Source organism: Danio aesculapii, chromosome 18 (assembly GCF_903798145.1).
Source record: "Danio aesculapii chromosome 18, fDanAes4.1, whole genome shotgun sequence".
Classification (NCBI taxonomy): Eukaryota; Metazoa; Chordata; class Actinopteri; order Cypriniformes; family Danionidae; genus Danio; species Danio aesculapii.
Window position 1 is genome coordinate 21,107,701 of NC_079452.1, and position 26,029 is coordinate 21,133,729.

The 26,029-nt window shown below is 33.9% G+C and overlaps 1 protein-coding gene across 1 annotated transcript; it reads right to left on the reverse strand.

Annotated features, from left to right (window-relative positions):
- Positions 1-356: 356 nt before the first annotated feature.
- esrrd (estrogen-related receptor delta) lies at positions 357-23,727 on the reverse strand. The gene is given in 8 exon segments (XM_056477996.1): positions 357-1,271; positions 6,445-6,714; positions 9,845-10,006; positions 12,051-12,161; positions 13,336-13,452; positions 22,005-22,287; positions 22,289-22,400; positions 23,675-23,727. Coding segments are annotated over 8 exon segments (1,353 nt in total). The 3' UTR covers positions 357-1,026.
- Positions 23,728-26,029: the final 2,302 nt, after the last annotated feature.

Consider the following 26,029-nt stretch of genomic DNA (forward strand, 5'->3'; position numbering starts at 1 on the left):
CTTCATAATTCAGTGTTTACATTGCAAAACTTAAAAAAAAACAGCAAAATATAAACTTTCTGGCAAATTCTCAGATTTTCCCCCTCAGAATTCAGTGTTTATAATGCAAAACTTAAAAAAACAAACAAAAGAAAACAGCAAAATATAAACTTTCTGGCAGATTCCCAGACGTTCCCCCTCAGAATTCAGTGTTTACAATGCAAAACGAAGACAGTTGTGATTGTGACTTTTTTCTCAGGGTTTACACGCAGAATATGAACTCAAAATGGCAAGAAATGAAGTAAAAATAATAATAATAATTCAGCAAGATTTCAACTTTCAGAGTCTGTATCTCTCAAATCTTTCAGCTGCAGCTCTGTATTGCATCTTAATTCCTTGCATTTGTGACTGTTATTTCCCTTATTAGCACTGCAGCCTAATTTTACACCATCGTGAGTTAGCGATTCTCTTTAAGTTCTTCCTCTGTTTCCCGCCCTAAATAGTGCATATTTAATTATTATTATAATTTGTGAGTTTATAACTCTCACAAGTCTTGGCTTGATTCCTTCCAATCCTGAGTTTATCCCGACCTCTCCGTTCTGATATAAATTCTGAAAGAAAAGGCGGTCACACTTTACAACGAGCTTCCATTAGGTCATGTACTGATAACGAATCAACATTAACTAATGCTTTATTAAAATCCAATCTCATGCTTGTTAATATTAGTTAATGTACATCAACAACTGTATTTCCCTGAAAGCGGATATATTACGCCCCTTTACGATTTAAATTAAGTCTGTGAGTGTGTGTGAAGTTTCAGCTCAAAATACCACACAGATAATGTCTTATAGCTCTCTGAAACTGACCCTTTTAGGCTTTGATCCTAATTGTGGAGTTTTGATCATTGATCTGCAGTTATAATCAAATCATGAGTTATTAAAACTATTATGTTCAGAAATGTGTTCTTCTTCCCTTTAAACAGAAATTGGGGGACAAACATCCACAAGGGGGCTAATAATTCTGCCTTCAACTGTAAGTGCTGTTCTTCTAGCTCTTGGCCTCCAGCATCTCCAGGAAGAGTTTGTGCATGGGCACGTGTCCGTCGGTGTGCAGGCGTCTGAAGCAGCGCACGCTTCTGTTAGCCGTCTGTCGGAGCAGCGGCAGCGTCATCAGCATCCGGCCGGCGCGGTGAGCTTCAGACGGATGTTGACTGCTCTCGAACTCCTGCAGGGCTTCATGCAGAGCGTCCTGAAAACACTGCACCGCTTCTGCTCCCTCCACGTTCTCGGCATCTGAAAGCAAGGTCAGATCAGCCTTAAAGGAGACCGATTATACATCTTTTTATAGTCTATAAATTAAGTCTCTGATGGTCCTAGAGTGTGTAGTGACGTTTCAGCTCGAAATACCACACAGATAATGTTGTATAGCTCTCTGAAACTGACCCTTTTAGGCTTTGATCCTAATTGTGGAGTTTTGGTGACTGTCGCTTTAAATGCAAATGAGATCATGCTCTTTTCAAAAGTGGGCGGAGCTACAAATGCCTGTGTGTCAGCATAGTGGCAGATTCAAAAACAAGATTAACGTTCTATACTAATGAGGGATAATCACTAGTGGGCGGGGCTTATTCCACCCCTCTGATGACACGTACAAAGGGAGAATGTCAATCAAAGTGTTTCTGCAGACTGTTTACATCAAGTCTGATTATAGAAATATAGAATTAATTAATCTTTATCATTATAAGCTGGCTATATCGCCACACAACTGTGTTGAAACTGCTTACAAAAGTGATTTTTGCATAATAGGTGCCCTTTAAAGGGAGTTTATTCAGTTTTTATTCACTCTCAAGTCTACATTATCAGACCGGTGGGACGAGATTAGTTTTACTCATCGAATTGGCCACACCATGGTGATTTTCACACATGATTTTAATACTTATGAACATCCTCCCACGTTCTCTATTTGTAAAAGTAACCTTGTTAATCTATAAAGCATGGTCTATTGGATTGTGTTGGCTTTCTATTTATTTTTAACTAAAAACTTGAATATTGTATTTGGATAAACTGTTAAAAATCACCTCAAAAGACCGAACTGAATAAGATCTGACAGAATAAACTGAATATTTTATACAATTCATTTATTGAAGTGTTTTTTAACACTGTTAATCCTAATACTGTTTAGGCTGATATATACTCGGCGCATTCGCTAGTTCGATTGAGTGTGCGCGGCGAATGTGATGTCATCACGGTATTTGAGCATGTTCGCTTTGGCTAAATATTTTTAGACTCGAGTGAACAGTTTACCTTTCATCTGAGTTGAATATGAATCACTTTGAAGAGATTTTGGTGCGCCTGTACAGATATCTTTATGATACGTCTATGCGTGATCATAGGGACAGGGGTGTGGGGACGGGGGGGATGTGTCCCCCTCACTTTTAGAGACAGACCATTTAGAAACAGGTGATTAATAATTATATGAACGTATGATCTCATACAGCCGTCCCCCCCCCCCACTTTTAAAATGTCCGCTGCGGCCCTGTATAGGGATGACCAATAATTCTTAGCTAGAAGTTGCAACAGCCGTGGCAAAGGAGGAAAGTTTACGTTTAAAAGTTTAGAATTAATTAGATTAAGTTATAAAAGATCAAGTTATATATTGAAGATAATAAAAGAGATGCCATGGCAAAAGTGGAGACCCGTGTGGTTTTATAGAATATGTTTTCCACCATTCATAGGTTAAGTCAGAATTATTAGCCCCCCTTTGAATTTTATTTTCTTTTTTAAATATTTCCCAAATGATGTTTAACAGAGCAAGGATATTTTCACAGTATGTCTGATAATATTTTCTCTTCTGGAGAAAGTCTTATTTGCTTTATTTCGGCTAGAATAAAAGCAGTTTTGAATTTTTTTTAGAAACTATTTTAAGGTCAAAATTATTAGCCCTTTCCCAGAGATGGGTTGCGGCTGGAAGGGCATCCGATGCATTAAAACGTGCTGGATAAGTTGGCGGTTCATTCCGCCGTGGCGACCCCGAATTAATAAAGGGACTAAGCCAAAAAGAAAATGAATGAATGAATTATTAGCACCTTTAAGCTATATATTTTTCGATAGTCTACAGAACAAACCATCGTTATACAATAACTTGCCTAATTACACTAACCTGCCTAGTTACCCTAATTAACCTGGTGAAGCCTTTAAATGTCACTTTAAGCTGTATAGAAGTGTCTTGAAGAATATCTAGTCTAATATTATTTACTGTCATCATGACAAAGATAAAATAAATCAGTTATTAGAAATGAGTTATTAAAACTATTATGATTAGAAACGTGTTGAAGAAATCTGCTCTACACTAAACAGAAATTGGGGAAAATTAAACAGGGGGGCTAATAATTCTGACTTCAACTGTATGCATTACAGTTTTGAATATAAAACAATTTAATAGCTACAAAACTAAAATGAAGTAACAAATAATTTCTTTGATAACAGGCAAGGAATATTTGAACCTATCGGTGTACAATATACTGATGCCCTGTTTTTCTAGGCTTTATTGGTGATAATGGTCAGGCATGTTGGACCATTATTGCCTTTTTAGCATAAGTAGAGGACACAAAATAGCCAGACAGTCATGAGTGAATTGTGGAGCGGGCTAAATCTAAAAAAACTCATCAGTATTTTTTAGTAAGTCTACTTTTCCTTTGCTTTTATTCCTGCCATAAAGTATATTTGTAGAGCATCTCATGTTCTGTTGTCTTTCATATTTCAATAAACTTTAATAGGTAAAACTCTCTGAGATATGAACTAAAGCAAGTGATGCATCAAAGTTTGATTTAAAAAATCTCGACTGGTTATAATAATCTTCATAATCATTAAAATAATTTATAAGAACAATTAGTTAAAATCTTGAAGGATATTAATGATATGACGTTTATATTACTGTGTTTATCCATCTGATTTTACCATGGGTTTCTTCTGACCGACCCCTGTCGTTTTACATAATATCACAACGGTGAACGCATCAAGTATAAAAGCCTCGTCTGTTTCGTGAGGTGCGCGTGCACACTCAGTAGAGGTCTGCAACGCGGTGCCAGGCGAAAGTATAAAGAGTTTTTAGCAAAATCAATTGTAAAACTTTAATATAATCTAAAAAATGTTCTCACCATAGAAGCTGACATGGCGTTAAACACAAACAAACTCTCTCAAGTGGTTATAAACCTGTCTGAGTTTCTGTCTTCTGTTAAACACCAAAGAAGATATTTTGAAGAATGCTAAAAAAAAAACCTGTAACCATTGACTTCCATAGGGAAAGCAAATACAATGGAAGACAATGGTTACCAGCTTTCTTCAAAACATTTGTGTTCAGACATTTGGATCAAGTGAAGCGTGAGTAAATTGTCATTTTTGGGTGAACTACCCCTGTAAATGCTCTGTTATGTTCACTTTAACCCATTGTTGCTGTCTAATGGACTAGAGAAGCGTAAAAAAACAATGGCTTCTCTGTGTTGTCTGACTCTGAAGCGCCCTGCGGTCAGATGCATGCTGGGAGACGGAGCTAATGGTTTGGCGGATGGATTTATTGATCTGTGCTCTGCGCTGCTCTATCCTTATTGATTGCTTTTGTTTTGTTCTTGGCCAGTGAGACAGAGACTGAATATGAGGACTACAATGAAGTCAAGTTCACTTCTGTTACGCCAAACAGACATCGTTTACTGCAGTCTCTGATAAAACTGCGTACTAGCATCAACACAACTACAGTTGAAGGCAGAATTATCAGCCCTCCTGTTTATTTCCCCCAATTTCTGTTTAACGGAGAGCAGCTTTCCTCAACACATTTCTAATCATAATAGTTTTAATAACTCATCTCTAATAACTGATTTATTTTATCTTTGTCATGATGACAGTACAGAATAATTGACTAGATATTTTTCAAGACACTAGTATTCAGCTTAAAGTGACATTTAAAGGCTTAACTAGGTTAATTAGGGTAAAGTTAGGGTAATTAGGCAGGTCATTGTATAACAGTGGTTTGTTCTGGAGACTATCCAAAACTAATATTGCTTAAGGGGGCTAATAATATTGACCTTAAAATGACTTTAAACAAATTAAAAACTGCTTTTATTCTAGCCAAAATAAAGCAAATCAGAGTTTCTCCGGAAGAAAAAAAATCTATTGCTCTATTATATTTTTTAGTTGAATGGAATGAACTTTTCTAGTCATCTCATCTTACATCAATTAAAACTGACTAAAATATTAAGTTAAAAAGTATAAAAAATAGTTGAAACCTGATTAACTTATTAAAATAAGTTTTTATTAAATATTTGTGTATATATATTCATGATATAGTAAAATATTTGTGTGTGTGTGTATATATATATATATATATATATATATATATATATATATAGTAAATATTTTCTGTTTGGACTTTTTGTCATTAAAATGAATTAAACATAATTAACACATCAGACTCTTCATATATGCACTACAGCCAAGAGTACTGACACGCTGAATTTGTTAATAGAAATGTTTTATTATATAATTATATTATAAGTATTTAATTCTATGTTTATATATTATATAAGAATTTCTATTTGTTCTTTTTTTAATGAATATAGACATCTAGGAATGAAATGATACATTTACATTCAAACAAGTTATTGCAAAAAATAAATAAATAAATATATAAATATATAAATATAAATATATATATATTTATATTTAACTAAATTACAACAATGTTATATTGTCATGGTTCTCTTGATTTATTTTTTCTGTTTATTACATTTTCCCCCAACATATTATTTGGATGTACTAATATTTGGATCTTTTGATTTGATCTTAAATTCTTTTGTAAGATTACTTCCAGTTTTATTACTTTTATGACCTAAAAAACAGGGCATAATTATTATAAAGCATAAGTATTCACCCTCCTGTGCAATATTTATTCTTTTTTTCCCAATTGATGTTGAACAGATTCAGGAATTTTTCACAGTATTTCCTATAATATTTTTTCTTCTGGAGAAAGTTTTATTTGTTTTATTTTGGCTAGAATAAAAGCAGTTTTAAAATGTTTTAAAGCCATTTTAAGGTCAATATTATTAGCTCCTTCAGCAATATTAGTTTTGCATTGTCTCCAGAACAAACCACTGTTATACAATGACTTGCCTAATTACCCTAACTTTACCCTAATTAACCTAGTTAAGCCTTTAAATGTGACTTTAAGCTGTATAGAAGTGTCTTGAAGAATATCTAGTCTAATATTATTTACTGTCATCATGACAAAGATAAAATAAATCAGTTATTAGAAATGAGTTATTAAAACTATTATGATTAGAAATGTGTTGAAAAAATCTTCTCTCTGTTAAACAGAATTAGGGAGAAAAATATACAGGATGTGAATAATTCTGACTTCAGCTGTGTATATATATATGTTAAATGTGCTTTATGAATAAATAAATGAGCGTGAGTGTACCTGAGTTTGCGAGAGCCATGGCTTTGAGGATGATGAACTCCTCCTGCTTGAGGCTCATCTGCTGGTATCTGCAGGTCAGGTGTCTGAGAGCCGTGTAGAGATCGTGAAGTCCAGCCGCTCGACTCTGACTCTCGTTCAGACGCAGATTCTCCGCAAACTGAAGCTCTTCTGCCGAAGCCTGAGATCTCCAGGCCACGTTCAGCAGCAGAGTCTCCATCCAGCCGCTCTGAAGGAGAGCCATCTGATCCAGCAGAGACAGAGCACAGAAACCTGACAGGACCATCAGTTCAGTTAAATAAATCAAACTACATAGCGAAAAGAAAAACCGCGTAGGCATTAAACAAGTCAATAAAATAATAATGATACAATTCATTACACACACATCAAGACAAAATATTAGCATGATAAATATGTGCATTTTAATGGAGCCAGGGGACTTTCCTTGCGGAGGGTGTCGCGGAGTGGTGAGGATGTCTAGGTATCTGTACCAGTACTGTGCACTGGGTTTCGGGCAGCCACTGCGATCGAATATAATGCCAAAGTCGGCGAGCCAGGGGTGTTATAGATTGTACCAAAAACTTGAAATTACGGGAGTTTTCCAGGAGAAATAACAACTGGAGATTGGTCTGAAATACGGGAGACTCCCGGGAATAACAGGAGTGTTTGGAAGTATGGTTTGGACTGTGTGGGAAACCGGAGCACCCGGAGGAAACCCACACGAACTCGGGGAGAACATGCAAACTCCACACAGAAATGCCAACTGGCCCAGCCGAGGCTCGAACCAGCAACCTTCTTGCTGTGAGGCCACAGTGCTAACCACTGAGCCACCATGTCACCCTGATTGAAGATTACCAAAACAAACAACAACAAAAAAGTCAATAGATTAACCTGCATGGATTAATTGTTGACCTAAAGAGTAACAATGTCCGACAACAAATATACATTGTCAATTTAGATTTCACACAGATCTTAAATAAGATTTGCAGCTGAATCTGTGGTCCCCTGTGAGCTGTATTATGGAAGTCAATGGTTTTTGAGATTAAAACAAACACATAAACAAATCCAAAATCAATCCCCTTGGCTCCGGATCATACACTGAAGCTCTTAAGAAGCAAAACGGTTATTTACAATATTATTCGCTTTATTTCCCAGTGTGTATAATGTATAAATGAATACATAATTTAGATTGATTTATACTGAAATAATTGAACCCTCAGTGAAGTACTTGCTGGAAAAACACTGGAGATTTACTGCGAGTCAAGATATTTATGACCTAAACTATTATATCGTAATCAGTGTTAATGAAGTTACCATTATATATTTAATCCTGAACTGAAAACACAATTAAATCTATTAGAATAATATCATGTAATCATATTAAAAGGTTTTTATATTAGTTTCACATTAAAATATTACACACACACACACATACAGCTGCAATAAAACTATATATTAAGACAATTAAATGATGAATTATATGAATATGTGAACTATAAACTACTTAAAATGAATTATAATACCTCTAAAAGTGCCAGATAGTCAGGACAGAATCTGCTAGTGATTTTCTGCAGATTGATTTTGAGTTTAATATATAAAAACATAAAAAAAATAAATAACTTCAGCATTTATTTATGGCGTACAATGCAAATCTGATTAGAAGCACTTGTTTTGTAAATAAAGCAAATCTCTAATATAATTTATCTACTAAAAAGGACAGAAAATATGACTATTGTAGATAAATAAATCATATGAACATTAGCATGTTATTCAATAATAATACTGACATTAATATTACAACTGAATAAATATATATATGTACATAAGTAAATACATCGACTCAATGATTGGCAAAAATCGGAGGAAATTTGCAGATGTGCGTTTGCGCAAATTCCATGTGGGCCTAGTGATAGTTAATAAAAGCATAGGCCTGTACCATAAAGCTATATTAGCAGGCTAGCCAGTTAATTTTCAGTTTAGTTTACACTAATCTTGCGTTGCGCAGTGGCGCAGTAGGTAGTGCTGTCGCCTCACAGCAAGAAGGTCGCTGGTTTGAGTCTCGGCTGGGTCAGTCGGCGTTTCTGTGTGGAGTTTGCATGTTCTCCCTGCGTTCTCGTGGGTTTCCTCCGGGTGCTCCGGTTTCCCCCACAGTTCAAACACATGCAATAGATGAATTGTTCGTAGTGTATGAGTGTGAATGAGTGTGTGTGGATGTTTTCCAGAGATGTATGAATTTTTAATATGATAAAAGCAGTGAGACGGGCTCTGTGTTGAAAAAAAAAGGAAAAGAGCGTTGAAAACCCTGACCAATCATAACAGAAGACCAAACAGCTTGATTGGCTGTAAGTAACGGCGCTCTCACTCGCGAGGCTTGGCTTCAGTTCAGTCTGTTACAATCTACAATGTAAAAGCGCTAGAGAAATGAAGGTGAATTGAAATTGAATTGTTACAGCGAGTCACGCGATTCATAAAATCTATAAATATTTGCGTCCAAGTGCAATGCAGGAATATTTTGTCCCTTTAAAAATACACAAATGCCCCAGTAAAAATCAGCTGTGCACCAGTAAAAGCTTTGAGATAGGATTAAAGTACATTATACCTGTGTGTCAGTGTATAAAGTGCTAATCCCACAATGAAGACGTTATTCTCTCCTGCTTGACGCAGACACGCTGCTCTGATCCCCGTGTGAATCCCGGTTGTTAACATGCACGTTGAAAAAATACGCAGCGCTCATGGATTGTGAAACCTGCGTAACTGTCGGCACAGTGAGTTTGCAAGTCGACAAAACTAAAGTTTAAACGATATAATGATGATCTAATTTTGATTAAACATGCTATAAATCAGACAGGAGAGATGACGGGGCAGGGAGGGCAGACGAGTCGGGTCTAAAAGACAACACATAATTCTATAAAACATATATTTTGTATCTTATAGGATTGTCAAAATAAATTAATAATCCTGTAAAAGACGTCTTAAATGATCGTAGCATATCACTCCAGTTGTGTCTTTGTGTTGCAATGCTTTTATTTTAAATGTATATATAATTTGTTTGAGGAGGTCTCAATGCAGAAGACAGTGATGTTAACTGGATTTAAAAAATAACTCTTTATTAAAACAATATCTGTGCTTATATTGACTTAATATAATATGCAAGAACATTATTACAACGTTTTTGCTATTCCATCATTTAATTACTTTTTTATACACTCTTTATACACACTCTTATCTCCTACCCCGACCCCCAAAAATTGCCCCCCTGGGATTTCTGTCAGTCCACCCTTCTGTGGTTGGCAAGATCCGGGCATGCTTCATGGTACCTAAAACACAGAACTGGGCCAAACTAAACTTAGCCTGCTAATCTGGCTTCATGGTACAGACCCAAGCTCTGTCATCTGTACTGTACCTGGTATGTGTTTTGCCCATCCGATCATCACCAGCAGCTCTCGGTTCAGAAGGTCACATAAGGTCATGAGGGTCTTAAGGTCACTGTCTGGGGTCGAGGGGTCAGGAGCCGCTCGCAGAGGAGTCACTTCACACAGCAGCAGTTCACAGATCAGCCTGTTCCCTGAAGAGCACAAACACTGAATCACACTCAGTCCAGGAGGTTATCTCAGAATAAAGCCTGACAGGTTTAGTGGCAGCCTGATATCAGCGCAGCACTGTTGTATAAGACTGAAGGGTTTATTCTGTAAAAACAACCATCCTGGATGTACGTTATCAGGCTTATTACATGGATACATGCCTCAAGACATAGAAATTACACACTAAGCATTGCTCTGAGTCGTAATAGTTTATTAAGTCTTTAATTAAATGCAAATCTGACAGAATCGAAACCGGCTAATTAGAGCATACGCTAACCTGCTCATTATTCAGACACTAGATGGTGCCAAACGGTTACAAACGCAAAGCTGACAGAAACAAAAACCGATTGAATGGAGTATAGACTAACCTACACGTTATTCATTCATAAGAATAATCGCTAAACAGTCAAAAACGCATAGCTAACGAATAAACGAAACCGGTTGAATGGAGTATACACTGACCTACACGTTATTCATTCACAAGAATAGCGCTTAAAAGTCAAAAACGCATAGCTAACAAATAAACGAAACCGGTTGAATGGAGTATACACTAACCTACACATTATTCATTCACAAGAATAGCGCTTAAAAGTCAAAAACGCATAGCTAACAAATAAACGAAACCGGTTGAATGGAGTATACACTGACCTACACGTTATTCATTCATAAGAATAGCGCTAAACAGTCAAAAACGCATAGCTAACAAATAAACGAAACCGGTTGAATGGAGTATACACTAACCTACACATTGTTCATTCACAAAAAAGCGCTAAACAGTCAAAAATGCATAGCTGACGAAAAAACAAAACCGGTTGAATGGAGTATACACTGACCTACACATTGTTCATTCACAAGAATAGCGCTAAACAGTCAAAAACGCATAGCTAACGAATAAACGAAACCGGTTGAATGGATTATACACTGACCTACACATTATTAATTCACAAGAATAGTGCTAAACAGTCAAAAACGCATAGCTAACAAATAAACGAAACCGGTTGAATGGAGTATACACTAACCTACAAATTGTTCATTCACAAAAAAGCGCTAAACAGTCAAAAACGCATAGCTGACGAAAAAACGAAACCGGTTGAATGGAGTATACACTAACCTACACGTTATTCATTCATAAGAATAGCGCTAAACAGTCAAAAACGCATAAATAACAAATAAACAAAACCGGTTGAATGGAGTATACACTAACCTACACATTGTTCATTCACAAAAAAGCGCTAAACAGTCAAAAATGCATAGCTGACAAAAAAACAAAACCGGTTGAATGGAGTATACACTGACCTACACGTTATTCATTCACAAGAATAGCGCTAAACAGTCAAAAACGCATAGCTAACAAATAAACGAAACCGGTTGAATGGAGTATACACTGACCTACACATTATTAATTCACAAGAATAGTGCTAAACAGTCAAAAACGCATGGCTAACGAATAAACGAAACCGGTTGAATGGAGTATACACTGACCTACACATTATTAATTCACAAGAATAGTGCTAAACAGTCAAAAACGCATAGCTAACAAATAAACGAAACCGGTTGAATGGAGTATACACTAACCTACATGTTATTCATATATAAGAATAGCGCTAAACAGTCAAAAACGCATAGCTAACGAATAAACGAAACCGGTTGAATGGAGTATACGCTAACCTACACGTTATTCATACATAAGAATAGCGCTAAACAGTCAAAAACGCATAGCTAACGAATAAACGAAACCGGTTGAATGGAGTATACGCTAACCTACATAGTGTTCATTCATAAGAATAGCGCTAAACAGTCAAAAACGCATATCTGACTAAAAAACGAAAACTGTTAAATGGAGTATACGCTAACCTACTTATTATTCATTCACAAGTTACCGCATATTGTGTTAAAAGCTTCAGCAATTAAACGCAACAGGAACATCTGATACCAGCAGAAGCCTCCAGAACACACACAACACACTGACCGTGATGTTTGCATGTTCAACAGGGTTATCAGTGCGTGTGTGTGTACTGAGAGACTCACGGATGGGCTTGTTTGCGAGTGTGTATGCTGTTTTGCTGAACACAGACAGTGTTGAATCCACTCTCCGCTTGTACTTCTGTCGGCCTCCTCGCACCCGGTCCATGCGAACTCCTGAACACACACGCACACACATTACATCACTACATGAATACTACAACACTCTGAACAAACGGGTAAAGAAAATAAACAATTTACACACAGAAAATATGAATGTATTTCTATTTATATGGTCAGAATATACTTTAAATATTTTAATTAACTTAAACCTTAATTCATAATAGGAGTTATATATATATGGGTGGCGCAGTAGGTAGTGCAGTCGCCTCACATCAAGAAGGTCACTGGTTCGAGCCTCGGCTGGGTCTGTTGATGTTTCTGTGTGTGTTTGCATGTTCTCCCTGCGTTCGCGTGGGTTTCCTCCGGGTGCTCCGGTTTCCCCCATATATATATATATATATATGAGCCAAGCTCGAAATTATTCATACACTGTATATATTATTCTTATAAGCATATATATATATATATAAAATTGTAATAATAATCTCTGAATATGTATACAAATCTAATTATAAAGTATGATAACTCATAATAAAATCATGTCATACTATATGTAAAATATTACTTCTATATTTTTTATAATTAATTGTATTTATATTTATTTATTGTATTTAATTATATTATTTAGTATTTTCTTTTTTTCTTTTAACTTAAAAAAAAGCATATATATATATATATATATATATATATATATATATATATATATATATATATATCATAAGCTAATAAGAATAACATATACAGTATATGAATAATTTCGAGCATGTTATATATAAAACACGATTGTATTATTTATTTAAAATTATTAAGCTTAAAATAATTATTTAATTATTTAGCTTTAAAATAACATTAAAATAAATAAAAATACTTTTCAAAACATTTTAGATATTAATCAGTTCTCTTTACAAGCTTACATTTTTAAACTCAAAATTTGTCTTTGTTAAAATTATTTAAAGGGCCATGTTTACATCAACAACCAATAAACCATGGTATTTTTTATTAATTATTGTAAATATTTAACAAATACTGTCTAGCTTAATAAGATCTTTTTTATGATATATAAAATATGTGCTAATCTGTGACACTTCTGTGAAAATATAAAAGCATCTTTACTCTCGAGCCTCTTGTTTTTATCCCACTGCAGGCATATTTCTAATCTAGTCATGCAGCACAAATAAATCAGCCAATCAGAGGTCAGATAATGCTGCTAATGTTGAGTTTTTCTGACCCTCTCTCATCATGCCGGCCCGCAGACACTTCTGAAATCGACAAGCCTGACAGGACTTTCTCCTCCTCTTGGTGATTTCACAGTCATTGACCACCGGACAGCTGTACTCGATGTTCCCTGAAAACACACACACACACACACACACACGCATCAGACACACTGCTAATACAGTAGAACACATTTACATTTAAGCATCAGCGGACGCTTTTATCTAAAATAACTCACAAATGAGGACGACAGAGGTAAACAACGCATGAAGAGAACTAAATATGTAAATATTATAGTTCTAGTCAAAATGCAGAAGATATTTGATTCATTTATTTTCCTTCGGCTTAGTCCCTTTATTCATCAGGGGTCGCCACAGTGGAATGAACCGCCAACTATTCCAGCATATGTTTTACACAGCGGATGCCCTTCCAGCTGCAGGTCAGTACTGAGAAAACACCCACTCTCCCATTCACACACACACTCATACACTACGGCTAATTTAGTTCATCAGTTCCCCTATAGCGCATGTGTTTGGACTGTGGGGGAAACCGGAGCACCCGGAGGAAACACCACGCCAACACAGGGAGAACATGCAAACGCCAAACAGGAATGCAAACTGGCCCAGCCAGGACTCGAACTAGCGACCTTCTTGCTGTGAAGCTACAGTGATTAATCAGGGGTCACCACAGCGGCATGAACCGCCAACTTATCCAGCATATGTTTTACGCAGCGGATGCCCTTCCAGCTGCAACCCATCACTGGGAAACATCCATACACACATTCACACACATACACTAAGGACAATTTAGCTTACCCAATTCACCTGTACCGCATGTGTTTGGACTTGTGGGGGAAACCAGAGCATCCAGAGGGAAACCCCCATACACTGTTCAAGATACTTTGAAATAATGAGATCTCCATCTTCAATAGCATAGACAGCATATCCTTATAATTCCACACATATTCAGTGCGCAGTAGGTAGTGCTGTCGCCTCACAGCAAGAAGGTCGCTGGTTCGAGCCTCAGCTGGGTCAGATGGCGTTTCTGTGTGGAGTTTGCATGTTCTCCCTGCGTTCGCGTGGGTTTCCTCCGGGTGCTCCGGTTTCCCCCACAGTCCAAAGACATGCGGTACAGGTGAATTGGGTAAGCTAAATTATCCGTAGTGTATGAGTGAGAATTTTATTTATTAAAAATGTTCGTCAATAAAGCAAGTCTGAATTTGAATTGGAAATCATTCAGCAATTAATTAAATAATTGGAATTATTCATTTAAACTAATATTTAGACCCAGCAGGCACAGAACCTCAACATGACGTCAGATTGACGCTGTACTCCAAAGTCATGGGGACGTTGCATTTTGTTTAGAAATGAAAATCGGGTTGACGTCAATGTCCAACGTCCAACCTAAAATCAACCAAATAGCAATGTCTAATGATTTTACAGCTTGACGTTGTGTGGACGTTACCACTATGACGTCTATCAGACGTTGGACTTTGGTTGTCATACCTGACGAATAAATATCAGTATTTGATGTCAATATGATGTTGGTTTAAGACACATGTATTAATTATGAGGCCCGCAGGCCAAATGCGACCCATCAAAACATTTATTCAGGCCCAACAACAAGTTTTGGTAATGAAGTTCAAGTGCCCCACACTCGCTTTAAATATTAGGTCTGGGACCATTACAATATTGAGACGCAGGTGGTGCTGTTGCGCTTCACCCTGCTCTCTTATTTAGACGTTAGCATAACGTCCTAATGTAAACAAGGTAAAGTATTTCTGGGACTAGCATAATGGCAGAGGACAACTTCAGTGGACAGAGAATATCGACAATTTCAACCAAGGTGGGAGTTTATCCATATATTATAAGCATCCTTTGAAGCAAAATAATCGAAATAATACAATTTCTCACCATTTATTTTATATATAGGCTGCCATTTCTCTATAATAGCCCACTCATAAATATATTGCTTAATTTTGTCCCTCTGAAATCCACAAGTTCAGTTGTAAGCATCAACATTTGGCATGGATCATTTCATGATCAGGTTGCCTTTTTAAAGCTAAAAGAATACGTTTAATAATCTAATATCAGAAGCCATGTGTTGCTGGTTACAGTGTGGTATATCAGCTGTTGGCTTTTTATTTTATTATCAGTGTATATGAAATTATTTTTAAAGTAGACTACTGTTCTGTGCTAGCCTACTGTACTGTTCTATGCTTATACTGGTTAGAGATCTTCATGTTTTGATGGAGATAAAAGCTGCTGTGACACACGTGTGGTCCAAATTAAAATGAAATGTAAAACCTTGCTATTTTAATAATGTGGTTTAATGAAGTGAAGAGATGTTACAGTTGTTAATACACTTTTATTTTCTCCAATATATTTATTTACATTTTTTAATGTGTATGTACGGCCCCTGACTTTATTCACAACACTCACTGCGCCCCCTATCAAGTTTGGATTTGACACCCCTGGTTTAAGATGTTGACTCGACGTTTGATTTTGGTCACTTTCCAACACAACCTAAAATCAACCTAATATCAACGTAATTTGATTTTGAAGATAACATTGTCCTTAGACGCTGGCTAGACATTGAATCTTGGTCACCTGACATCACAACCTAAATCTAACCTAATATTAACGTCTTATGACATTGTGAGCTCGAGTAATCGAAAACGGATTCGAGAAAACATAAATAAATACAATACAAAAAATACGATTAGAATGCTAACTCAATATAGTGTATTTTAAACCACAAATGTTTTAAATATAATAAAAATATATAATGTAAATATATAATACACACAGAGACACAGAATTAAACTGGATTTTGTTCATTTACATTCTTCTACAGCATCACTTCTGTACTAATTAATTTCACCTTCATGTGTTTCCAAACCTGTATGCATTGATATTTTATCTCTGGTAAACACCAAAGAAGATATTTTGAAAAATGTTGGAAACCACTGACACCCATGATAGGAAATGGAATGGAAGTCAATGCCAAACGTTCCACATTCTTCAAAATATCTTGTTTTTTGTTCAACAGAATACAGAAACTCAAAACGGTTTAAGAAGTTTTCATTTTTGGATGAATAATCAAACGACGTAACGGATATTATTAATAACCCATAATAATCTTCCTCTTTGGTCAGCGAGTTCCAGTCTGTGCCACGTTTGTTTAATCAAACATAAAGTCCAATATTTCCCCGCTCCACAAGCTGAGCTTTCACACAGAAATCCATAGGCGTGCAGACAGAGCCTGCGTATTGATTAAATGTAATAATGACGGCGGCGAGAGGAAGAAAGTTTGGCTTCTCCCAGAGGCGACTCTATTGACGATCTGCAGCACACATTACAGCCAGTCCTGCACGCTTTTTCCATTTCCACTCTGATCAATACATCTCTCTAAAACACCACGCTTGACAAGACTCTGAGGGACTATTGTGGGATTCAACTCTTTATCCATATATTGATATGTTGTTAACACACACACACGCGCGCTCACACAAACACACATACACAGATCTGCTTAAGACAAAAACTGAATGATTTTATATTTAAGTATTACATGTTTATTGTCTGAATCTAAATAATAGGTGCAAACATTTTCATTAGTCGATAATTAGGTCTCACAATACTTACAAAAATACATCACAAAAATTGTGTAGCTTATGTGATATAATTATTTAATAAATAATTAAATATGTAGTTAATATTATTATATTATTATAATTGTTTATTTAATGACTAAATATGTATTTAATATTATATTATTATAATTGTTTATTTAATGACTAAATATGTACTTAATATTATTATATTATTATAATTATTTATTTAATGACTAAATATGTATTTAATATTATTATATTATAATTATTTATTTAATGATTAAATATGTATTTAATATTATTATATTATTATAATTGTTTATTTAATAATTAAATATGTATTTAATATTATTATATTATTATAATTATTTATTTAATGATTAAATATGTATTTAATATTATATTATTATAATTGTTTATTTAATGACTAAATATGTATTTAATATTATTATATTATTATAATTGTTTATTTAATAATTAAATATGTATTTAATATTATTATATTATTATAATTATTTATTTAATGATTAAATATGTATTTAATATTATATTATTATAATTGTTTATTTAATGACTAAATATGTATTTAATATTATATTATTATAATTGTTTATTTAATGACTAAATATGTATTTTATATTATATTATTATAATTGTTTATTTAATGACTAAATATGTATTTTATATTATTATATTATTATAATTATTTATTTAATGACTAAATATGTATTTAATATTATTATATTATTATAATTGTTTATTTAATAATTAAATATGTATTTAATATTATTATATTATTATAATTATTTATTTAATGATTAAATATGTATTTAATATTATATTATTATAATTGTTTATTTAATGACTAAATATGTATTTAATATTATATTATTATAATTGTTTATTTAATGACTAAATATGTATTTAATATTATTATATTATAATTATTTATTTAATGATTAAATATGTATTTAATATTATTATATTATTATAATTGTTTATTTAATAATTAAATATGTATTTAATATTATTATATTATTATAATTATTTATTTAATGATTAAATATGTATTTAATATTGTTATATTATTATAATTATTTATTTAATGATTAAATATGTATTTAATGTTATTATATTATTATAATTATTTATTTAATGATTAAATATGTATTTAATATTATTATAATTATTTATTTAAGGATTAAATATGTATTTAATATTATTATATTATTATAATTATTTATTTAATGATTAAATATGTATTTAATATTATTATAATTATTTATTTAAAGACTAAATATGTATTTAATATTATTATATTATTATAATTGTTTATTTAATGACTAAATATGTATTTAATATTATTATATTATTATAATTATTTATTTAATGACTAAATATGTATTTTATATTATTATATTATTATAATTGTTTATTTGATGACTAAATATGTATTTAATATTATTATAATTATTTATTTAATGACTAAATATGTATTTTATATTATTATATTATTATAATTATTTATTTAATGGTTAAATATGTATTTAATATTATTATATTATTATAATTATTTATTTAATAATTAAATATGTATTTAATATTATTATATTATTATAATTATTTATTTATGACTAAATATGTATTTATATTATTATAACTATTTATTTAATGATTAAATATGTATTTTATATTATATTATTATGATTATTTATTTAATAATAAAATATTTATTTAATATTAAATGTAACAACTTGTGTAGCTTATGTAACATTAATATAATAATTCAATAATTTAATATGTATTTAATATTATTTACTTTTGTAGCTTATGTGATATTATAATTATTTATTGAATAATTTAATATTTATTTAATATAAAATTTAACAACTTGTGTAGTTTATGTAACATTAATATAATATTTAATAATTTTACATCTATTTAATATTATTAAATGTAACAACTTGTGTAGTTTATGTAACATTAGTATAATTATTTAATAATTTTATATCTATTTAATATTATTATATGTAAAAACGTATAGCTTATGTGATATATTACAATTATTTATTTAAAAATGTTATATTTATTTAATATTATTAAATGTAAAAACTTGTGTAGTTTATGTAAAATTATTTAATTATTTAATATTTATTTAATATATGTAAAAACTTGTTTAGCTTATGTGATATTATTATAATAATTTAATATTTATTTAATATTGTATGTAAAATGTGTGTAGCTTATAGAATATTTTTATAGTTGTTTATTTAATATTTTATTTAATAATATTTATTTATTAATATATTTATTTATATTTGTTTAACATTGTTGTACGTAAAAATGTGTGTAATGCATTTATGAACACTCATTTTTGAACATAAACTGCATAAAAATTATATTTAGAAATGACATTTTATTATGAAGCATTAAACTAAATAAACTAATATATAAAATTAGCATGAACTAAAAATTCTGATCAGCACAAAAAAATTAAAAGCAAATTATTTTATATTAGCAGTGCCATTTATATATTCTTTAAATAAAAATACATACATTTTATATGATTATTTTTTATATTATTATTTTAATTAAAAAAACATTATAAATATAATAATTTAAAATATATAGTATATAATAATAAAAAAACAATATTTCCCCAACATATTTTCCAAGCAACTAGTTATTCTTTATTGACAACGTTAAAAGCTCAGATCCTTCCATTTTATCCTGGAATTATGCCAACAGCATTATCCTAAATATCTGAACCCAAGACTAAACAAATGTATTGACGGATTCCTCTGAGGTGTTTTGACCGAAGCTGCACACTGAGTCTTCACACACTAATCAATGGCAGACAGCTAGTTAACTCGTGTGTTATTGATTACTCATTCATTAACAGCACTGCAGCTTCCAGATGAACCAGAAACCCCTCAGAAACTCACATTATTATTATTATTAACCAACTTTAGCCTGCTTTACTGATACAATACCATAATTTTGAGCAAGTCCATGCAGATTCATATAAAAGACTGACTCTAATTAACAGAGTTGATTATTAATATTTAAGCTAAATATGAAATTGCCTGCCATTCACTGATTAAAAAGCTGAATTTCCATGACCTATAATGAACAATAAAGGCAGCAGTTGAGCTTTTTTATAATATTAAAAGGGATTTTAGCTTGAATATCATTTTGCAGGACTTTAATAGTCACTATTAAAACAACAATAAACAATATACATCAGTTTTGAGGGGGGAAATCAGAGATCGCTACTGTGTGGATGACTGTGAAGTGCTTCCATGTTTGATAGCTTGATAGTAGTTTAACAAACTTTACATTTAGTTTTTTCTGTCATATTCTGTCACATTCTTCTGTGATATTATTTTAATTATTTATTTACTAGTTTAATATTTATTATTTAATATTATTATATGTAAAAACGTGTGTGGTTTATGTAATATTATTATAATTCCCATGACCAATGATGAACTAAATCAAGGCAGCAGTTGTGTTTTGTATAATATTAAAATGGTTTTAGCTTGAATATCATTTTGCAGGACTTTAGTAGCCACTATAATAACAACAGACAATTTACACCTGCTTTTGGGAGGAGGGAATCTAAAATTTGTTTGGCTGTGAAGTGCTTCCAAGTGTGATAGCTTGATGATAGTAGTGTCATCTACTCCGTCATCTACTTTTTAACACCCTGTCTTTGAAGCAAACTGAAGCCTGACATGTTGACGTGAAACAATACATTTTAAAACAATTACAGTTTGATCAATGGAAACTTAATTTTAAAGGGATAGTTCACCCAAAAATACAAATTTACCCTCTGTTTACACCCTCAGGTAGTGGATCCAAATCATTTCACTTTTCTGTCAAACACAAACGAAGATATTCTGAAGATGAAAACCTGTAACCATTGACTTCCATCCCAGCAGGAACAGATTGTCAACAATTGTACCCCAATGTCGTGGGGACGCTGCATTTTGTTTGGAAATGAAAATCGGGTTGACGTCAGAACCCAACGCCGATGTCCAGTGCTGGACAGACTTTAGATTTTGATCACTTTCCAACGCAACCTAAATACAATCAACAGCTTGACGCTGTGTGGACGTTACCAAAATGACATCTATCAGACGTTGAATTTTGGTTGCCATACCTGACAAATAATGTCAGTATTTGATGTTAATATGACATTGGTTTAAGATGTTGGCTCGACGCTGAATTTTAGTCACTTTCTAACACAATCTAAAAACAACCATTTCACGTCATTATTGGACGCCAAAATAACATTGTCTTTAGATGCTGGTGACCCAAATCTAACCTTATATTAACGTCTTATGACATTGTGTGTCTGCTGGGATGTTTACAGGTTTACAGCTTTCTTCAAAATATCTTCTGTGTTTACAAGAAGAAAGAAACTCATGTAGGCTTGAAACAAGCAAATGGTGAGTAGCCTAAATGACGACAGATTATTAATTTTTTAAGTCTAATGATGTTTAAGACGATGTTTAAGACTTTAATCCTTTAAGACTGAACATAAGTTTGCTGAATCTAAACATTAATAATGAGTGTTATTAATGCACTCGAGGTAGAGTTAAAATTGGTTTTATATTCACACATTCATTCACTTTTTAATAATGACAATGGACCCTATATTATTTACCACGCTACTTTAATTATTTGCTCTGAAATCAAGTGGAAATATGACTTCAGAACAACATTTGCACTATTATTAATTGACTATTAAAAACGTTGTGGCTACTTTGATAGTCATTGGCTGCTAATATGATTTCCCTATTTAGAATTTGCAAACAACACTTTTCTGAAATCATATTATTGTGTGAATATAAAACCCCAACAGGCTATCAATATTGGGTCTGAATATTTAATTGACTGTTAACAATGTTGTAGCTACTACTTTGATAGCCAACGCTAGTCAATGGCTGCTAATATGATTTTCCTATTTAGAATTAGCTAACAATACTTTACTGAAATTATATCATTGTGCGAATATAAAAACCTCAGTATTAATATATTATTGTTTTTTAAATGTTTACCTTGAATGGTTCTTTTGAAGAAGGCTTTGCAGGCCTCGCAGGACGCCACTCCGTAGTGATACCCGGACGCGAAGTCTCCGCACACCAGACACAGGCGCTTGGGCCCCGGGTTCAGGGACGGGATGTAGTCGCTAATGAGCCCGTGCTCAGGGTGTCCCGCCGGGTGGAAGAGAACCGGAGCACTGCTGCTGGAAATGGAGCTGGAGCTCACCGGGGAGTCCGGGTTCAAAGACGGGTTCCGGGAGAACACACTGTAGCCGCTGCTGTCCGATGTGCTACCGGGGACTGAAGGGGGTCGCGCTGCTTTCCAGGCCGAACGAAGGGCTTAGCGGGTCGGCTTTGAGCGGCGCGTCAGTCGGGGATGGAGGGTCGTCTGAGGTGGATGCATCTAGAAGACTGAGGTTGAGGTAAAGTTGGTTTTATATCAACACATTCGTTCATTTTGGAACAGTTATTTGTAAACTATATTAACAATATTTATATAGTTTACCACCTTACTTTCTAAAGTCGCATAAGTATGACTTAAAACATCATTAGCAATAATTGACACAATGCTGTACTTTGTTAGTCTTTGACTGCTAATATGATTTTTCTGAAATTATATTATTAAAGAGAAAGTTGAAATGTGCGAATGTAAAACTAAATTTACCTCATTAAGACAGAGGTGGACATGTTTAATGTGTTAGTTTTATTATACCCACAAATAAGGAGCCAAAATTGGTTTCAATTGTTTTGCTAGTCGCTAATTAGCTATATTTGATACACATTAATGTAACAAGCCTAATAAACTTGGTGTAATCAATTAAGTCTGCATTATTATTGACCTGTAAAGCAACATATGTTTATGAAAAACAATTTACAGGGTTTTTTGACTAGTGTAGCTACTATAGGTTATGCCAAAACAACCATAAATGTATACAAAACATGCATATAACGATTTCTTTCACTATTGTAGACTAAAAAGAGTCATAACTAATTGTTTTCAGCATTGATTAAACATTTTTATTTTATGTATGTGGTTTAACTAAGAAAACATTTGGTTATTTCAACCCAATTTTGTGTAAAGGATTGACAAAACCAACCCACTGCGTTAAGGTTTTAAAATACATGTATAGGACCAAATATAACCCAACGTTTGGGTTTGTCCATATTTTACCCAATTTGAGTTTAAATAACAGCATTTTTACAGTGTATGGTTAGTGAAGTATAATAAAGAATTGTCTTAAACTTTAGAAAAAATCTACTGTACTGATAAAATCATTGTTTACATATTTGTGGAGACACATTTAACGTTCAAACAGTGCTTTTGTCATTATATCGCACCTCAAAAACACTTCAACACCTCAAAACTGTGAACTAAAGTGTAATTACTGGTATTTTAAGTCATATCAAAGAGCTGTAGAAGTTAAACCTACATAAATTAATTTTTACTAATGAAAATGTTCTTCATCGGCACATTTACTGTAGCAAGTTAATGCAAACACATTTTCTATACAACTCAGTTTAACCCATTTCTAGTGAAATAATGAGTTGCGATTGTTTATTTCACTTTTAAGTCACACTAAATGTAATTACTATTGAAAAACGTTAAGTTAAAATCATCATCATGCTAAGTTAATGCACAAAGCAATAGTGAATGTTGCATAAAACTGATCTGAGATCCGACTTACTTGTGGTTGAGAAAGTGGAAGTTGTCGCTCAGGCAGAAGTCCTTCAGCTCCATGTCTGTGATTGTGAAATGAGCTGATGGGGGAGTGACAGAGCTGCTGTATTATACTCATGCTCTGTGTGGGCGGAGTCACCCTCTAATCCACATGCATGATCATTAAAACCCTATTGATGAGCTTCATAACTGACAAGACCAATCCTCAACAGCGGCAGCACAGGCAGACAGACTGACCCCAGATCAGTGTGCAGGCCGCAGATCAGTGAACAGACTGACTGCAGATCAGTGAACAGACTGACCAGAGCTCACTATACACACTGATCACAGAAAAGTGTATAGACTAACCTCAGATCAGTGTGTAGGCCGACCACAGAAAAGTGTACAAACTGATGGCAGATCAGTATAGTGACTGAGCAGAGAACAGTGAATAGACTGACCACAGATCAGTGTACAGACTGACCACAGATCAGTTTACAGATAGCAGATCGCAATACAGACTGACCACAGAAAAGTGTACAGACTGAACGCAGATCAGTGTAGACTGACCGCAGAAAAATGTACAAATTGACTGCCAATCAGTGTACAGACCGACTGCAGAAAAGTGTACAGACTGACCACAGATCAGTATACAGATAGCAGGTCACAATACAGACTGACCACAGATCTCTATTCAGACTGACCACAGATCAGTATACAGACTGACTGCAGATCAGTATAAAGACTGACCGAAGATCAGTATAAAGACTAACCACAGATCATTATGTAGACTGACCCCAGATCAGTATAAAGACTGACCACAGATCAGTGTACAGATAGCAGGTCACAATACAGACCGACCACAGATCAGTATAAAGACTGACCACAGATCAGTATACAGACTGACCCCAGATCAGTATAAAGACTGACCGCAGATCAGTATACAGACCGACCACAGATCAGTATAAAGACTGACCAGAGATCAGTATAAAGACCGACCGCAGATCAGTATAAAGACTGACCACAGATCAGTATAAAGACTGACCGCAGATCAGTATAAAGACTGGCCACAGATCAGTAAACAGACTGACCCCAGATCAGTATAAAGACTGACCGCAGATCAGTGTACAGACTGACCACAGATCAGTATAAAGACTGACCGCAGATCAGTATAAAGACTGGCCACAGATCAGTAAACAGACTGACCCCAGATCAGTATAAAGACTGACCACAGATCAGTGTACAGACTGGCCACAGATCAGTATAAAGACTGACCACAGATCAGTATAAAGACTGGCCACAGATCAGTGTACAGACTGGCCACAGATCAGTATAAAGACTGACCACAGATCAGTGTACAGACTGACCACAGATCAGTATAAAGACTGACCACAGATCAGTGTACAGACTGGCCACAGATCAGTATAAAGACTGACCACAGATCAGTATAAAGACTGACCACAGATCAGTGTACAGACTGGCCACAGATCAGTATAAAGACTGACCACAGATCAGTGTACAGACTGGCCACAGATCAGTGTAGAGACTGACCACAGATCTCCATTCAGACTGACCACAGGTCAGTGTACAGACTGACCACAGATCAGTGTACAGACTGACCAGGGATCAGTATTTTCTTATTAACCCACTGAACCTCGAGGGGTTTACTGTAGGTTTGCTGAAGATTGTGAATCATTGTTCTCCAGGTTGTGTGTGTCTGTCAGTCTCTACAGCAGTGTGTGTTGTGTTGTGTTGTGTGTAAACAGATATAAAGACACTGCTTATCTGTGCTTGAGTGCAAACACCAACAAACCTCTCCCTGAACATCAAATCAGCCTCATTTCCGTGCGGCGGCTCACTGTTGATGCTCAAAACAGACTCACGTTTGAGCTTCTCCACTGGAATTACTGGATCTGCGAAGCTCACTACATTCAAGTTCAGCTCATTTAAAACAATGTGAAAATTATAATTAAAGGGCACCTATGGTAAAATATCTACTTTTCAAGCTGTTTGGACAGCCATATGTGCATGTATGGTGTATAGAGCGTCATATTGGGGTGATATAAACACACCCAGTGCTTTTTTTCCCAATTTAACAACATAAAAAACGGTGGACCAATTGGAGCGGTTCTCAAAGCGACCGCAACTTTACGTAGGAGAGCAGTCCCCCCGCCCACTAATATTGATTGACAGGCGCGTCATCATATCCTCAGTTTGTTGATTCACGTCCGCCATTTTCAGCGTGAGTCGAAGCGATATCACTAAAGGAACACGCTAGCTCTATTTTTAGATGCAAGGCTCATTGGGCTCAACACAAGATCAATAATCTCCACATTATCGCTCTAATCGGAATTATTGGTTGTATCTTTAGGTAGATTTGCAA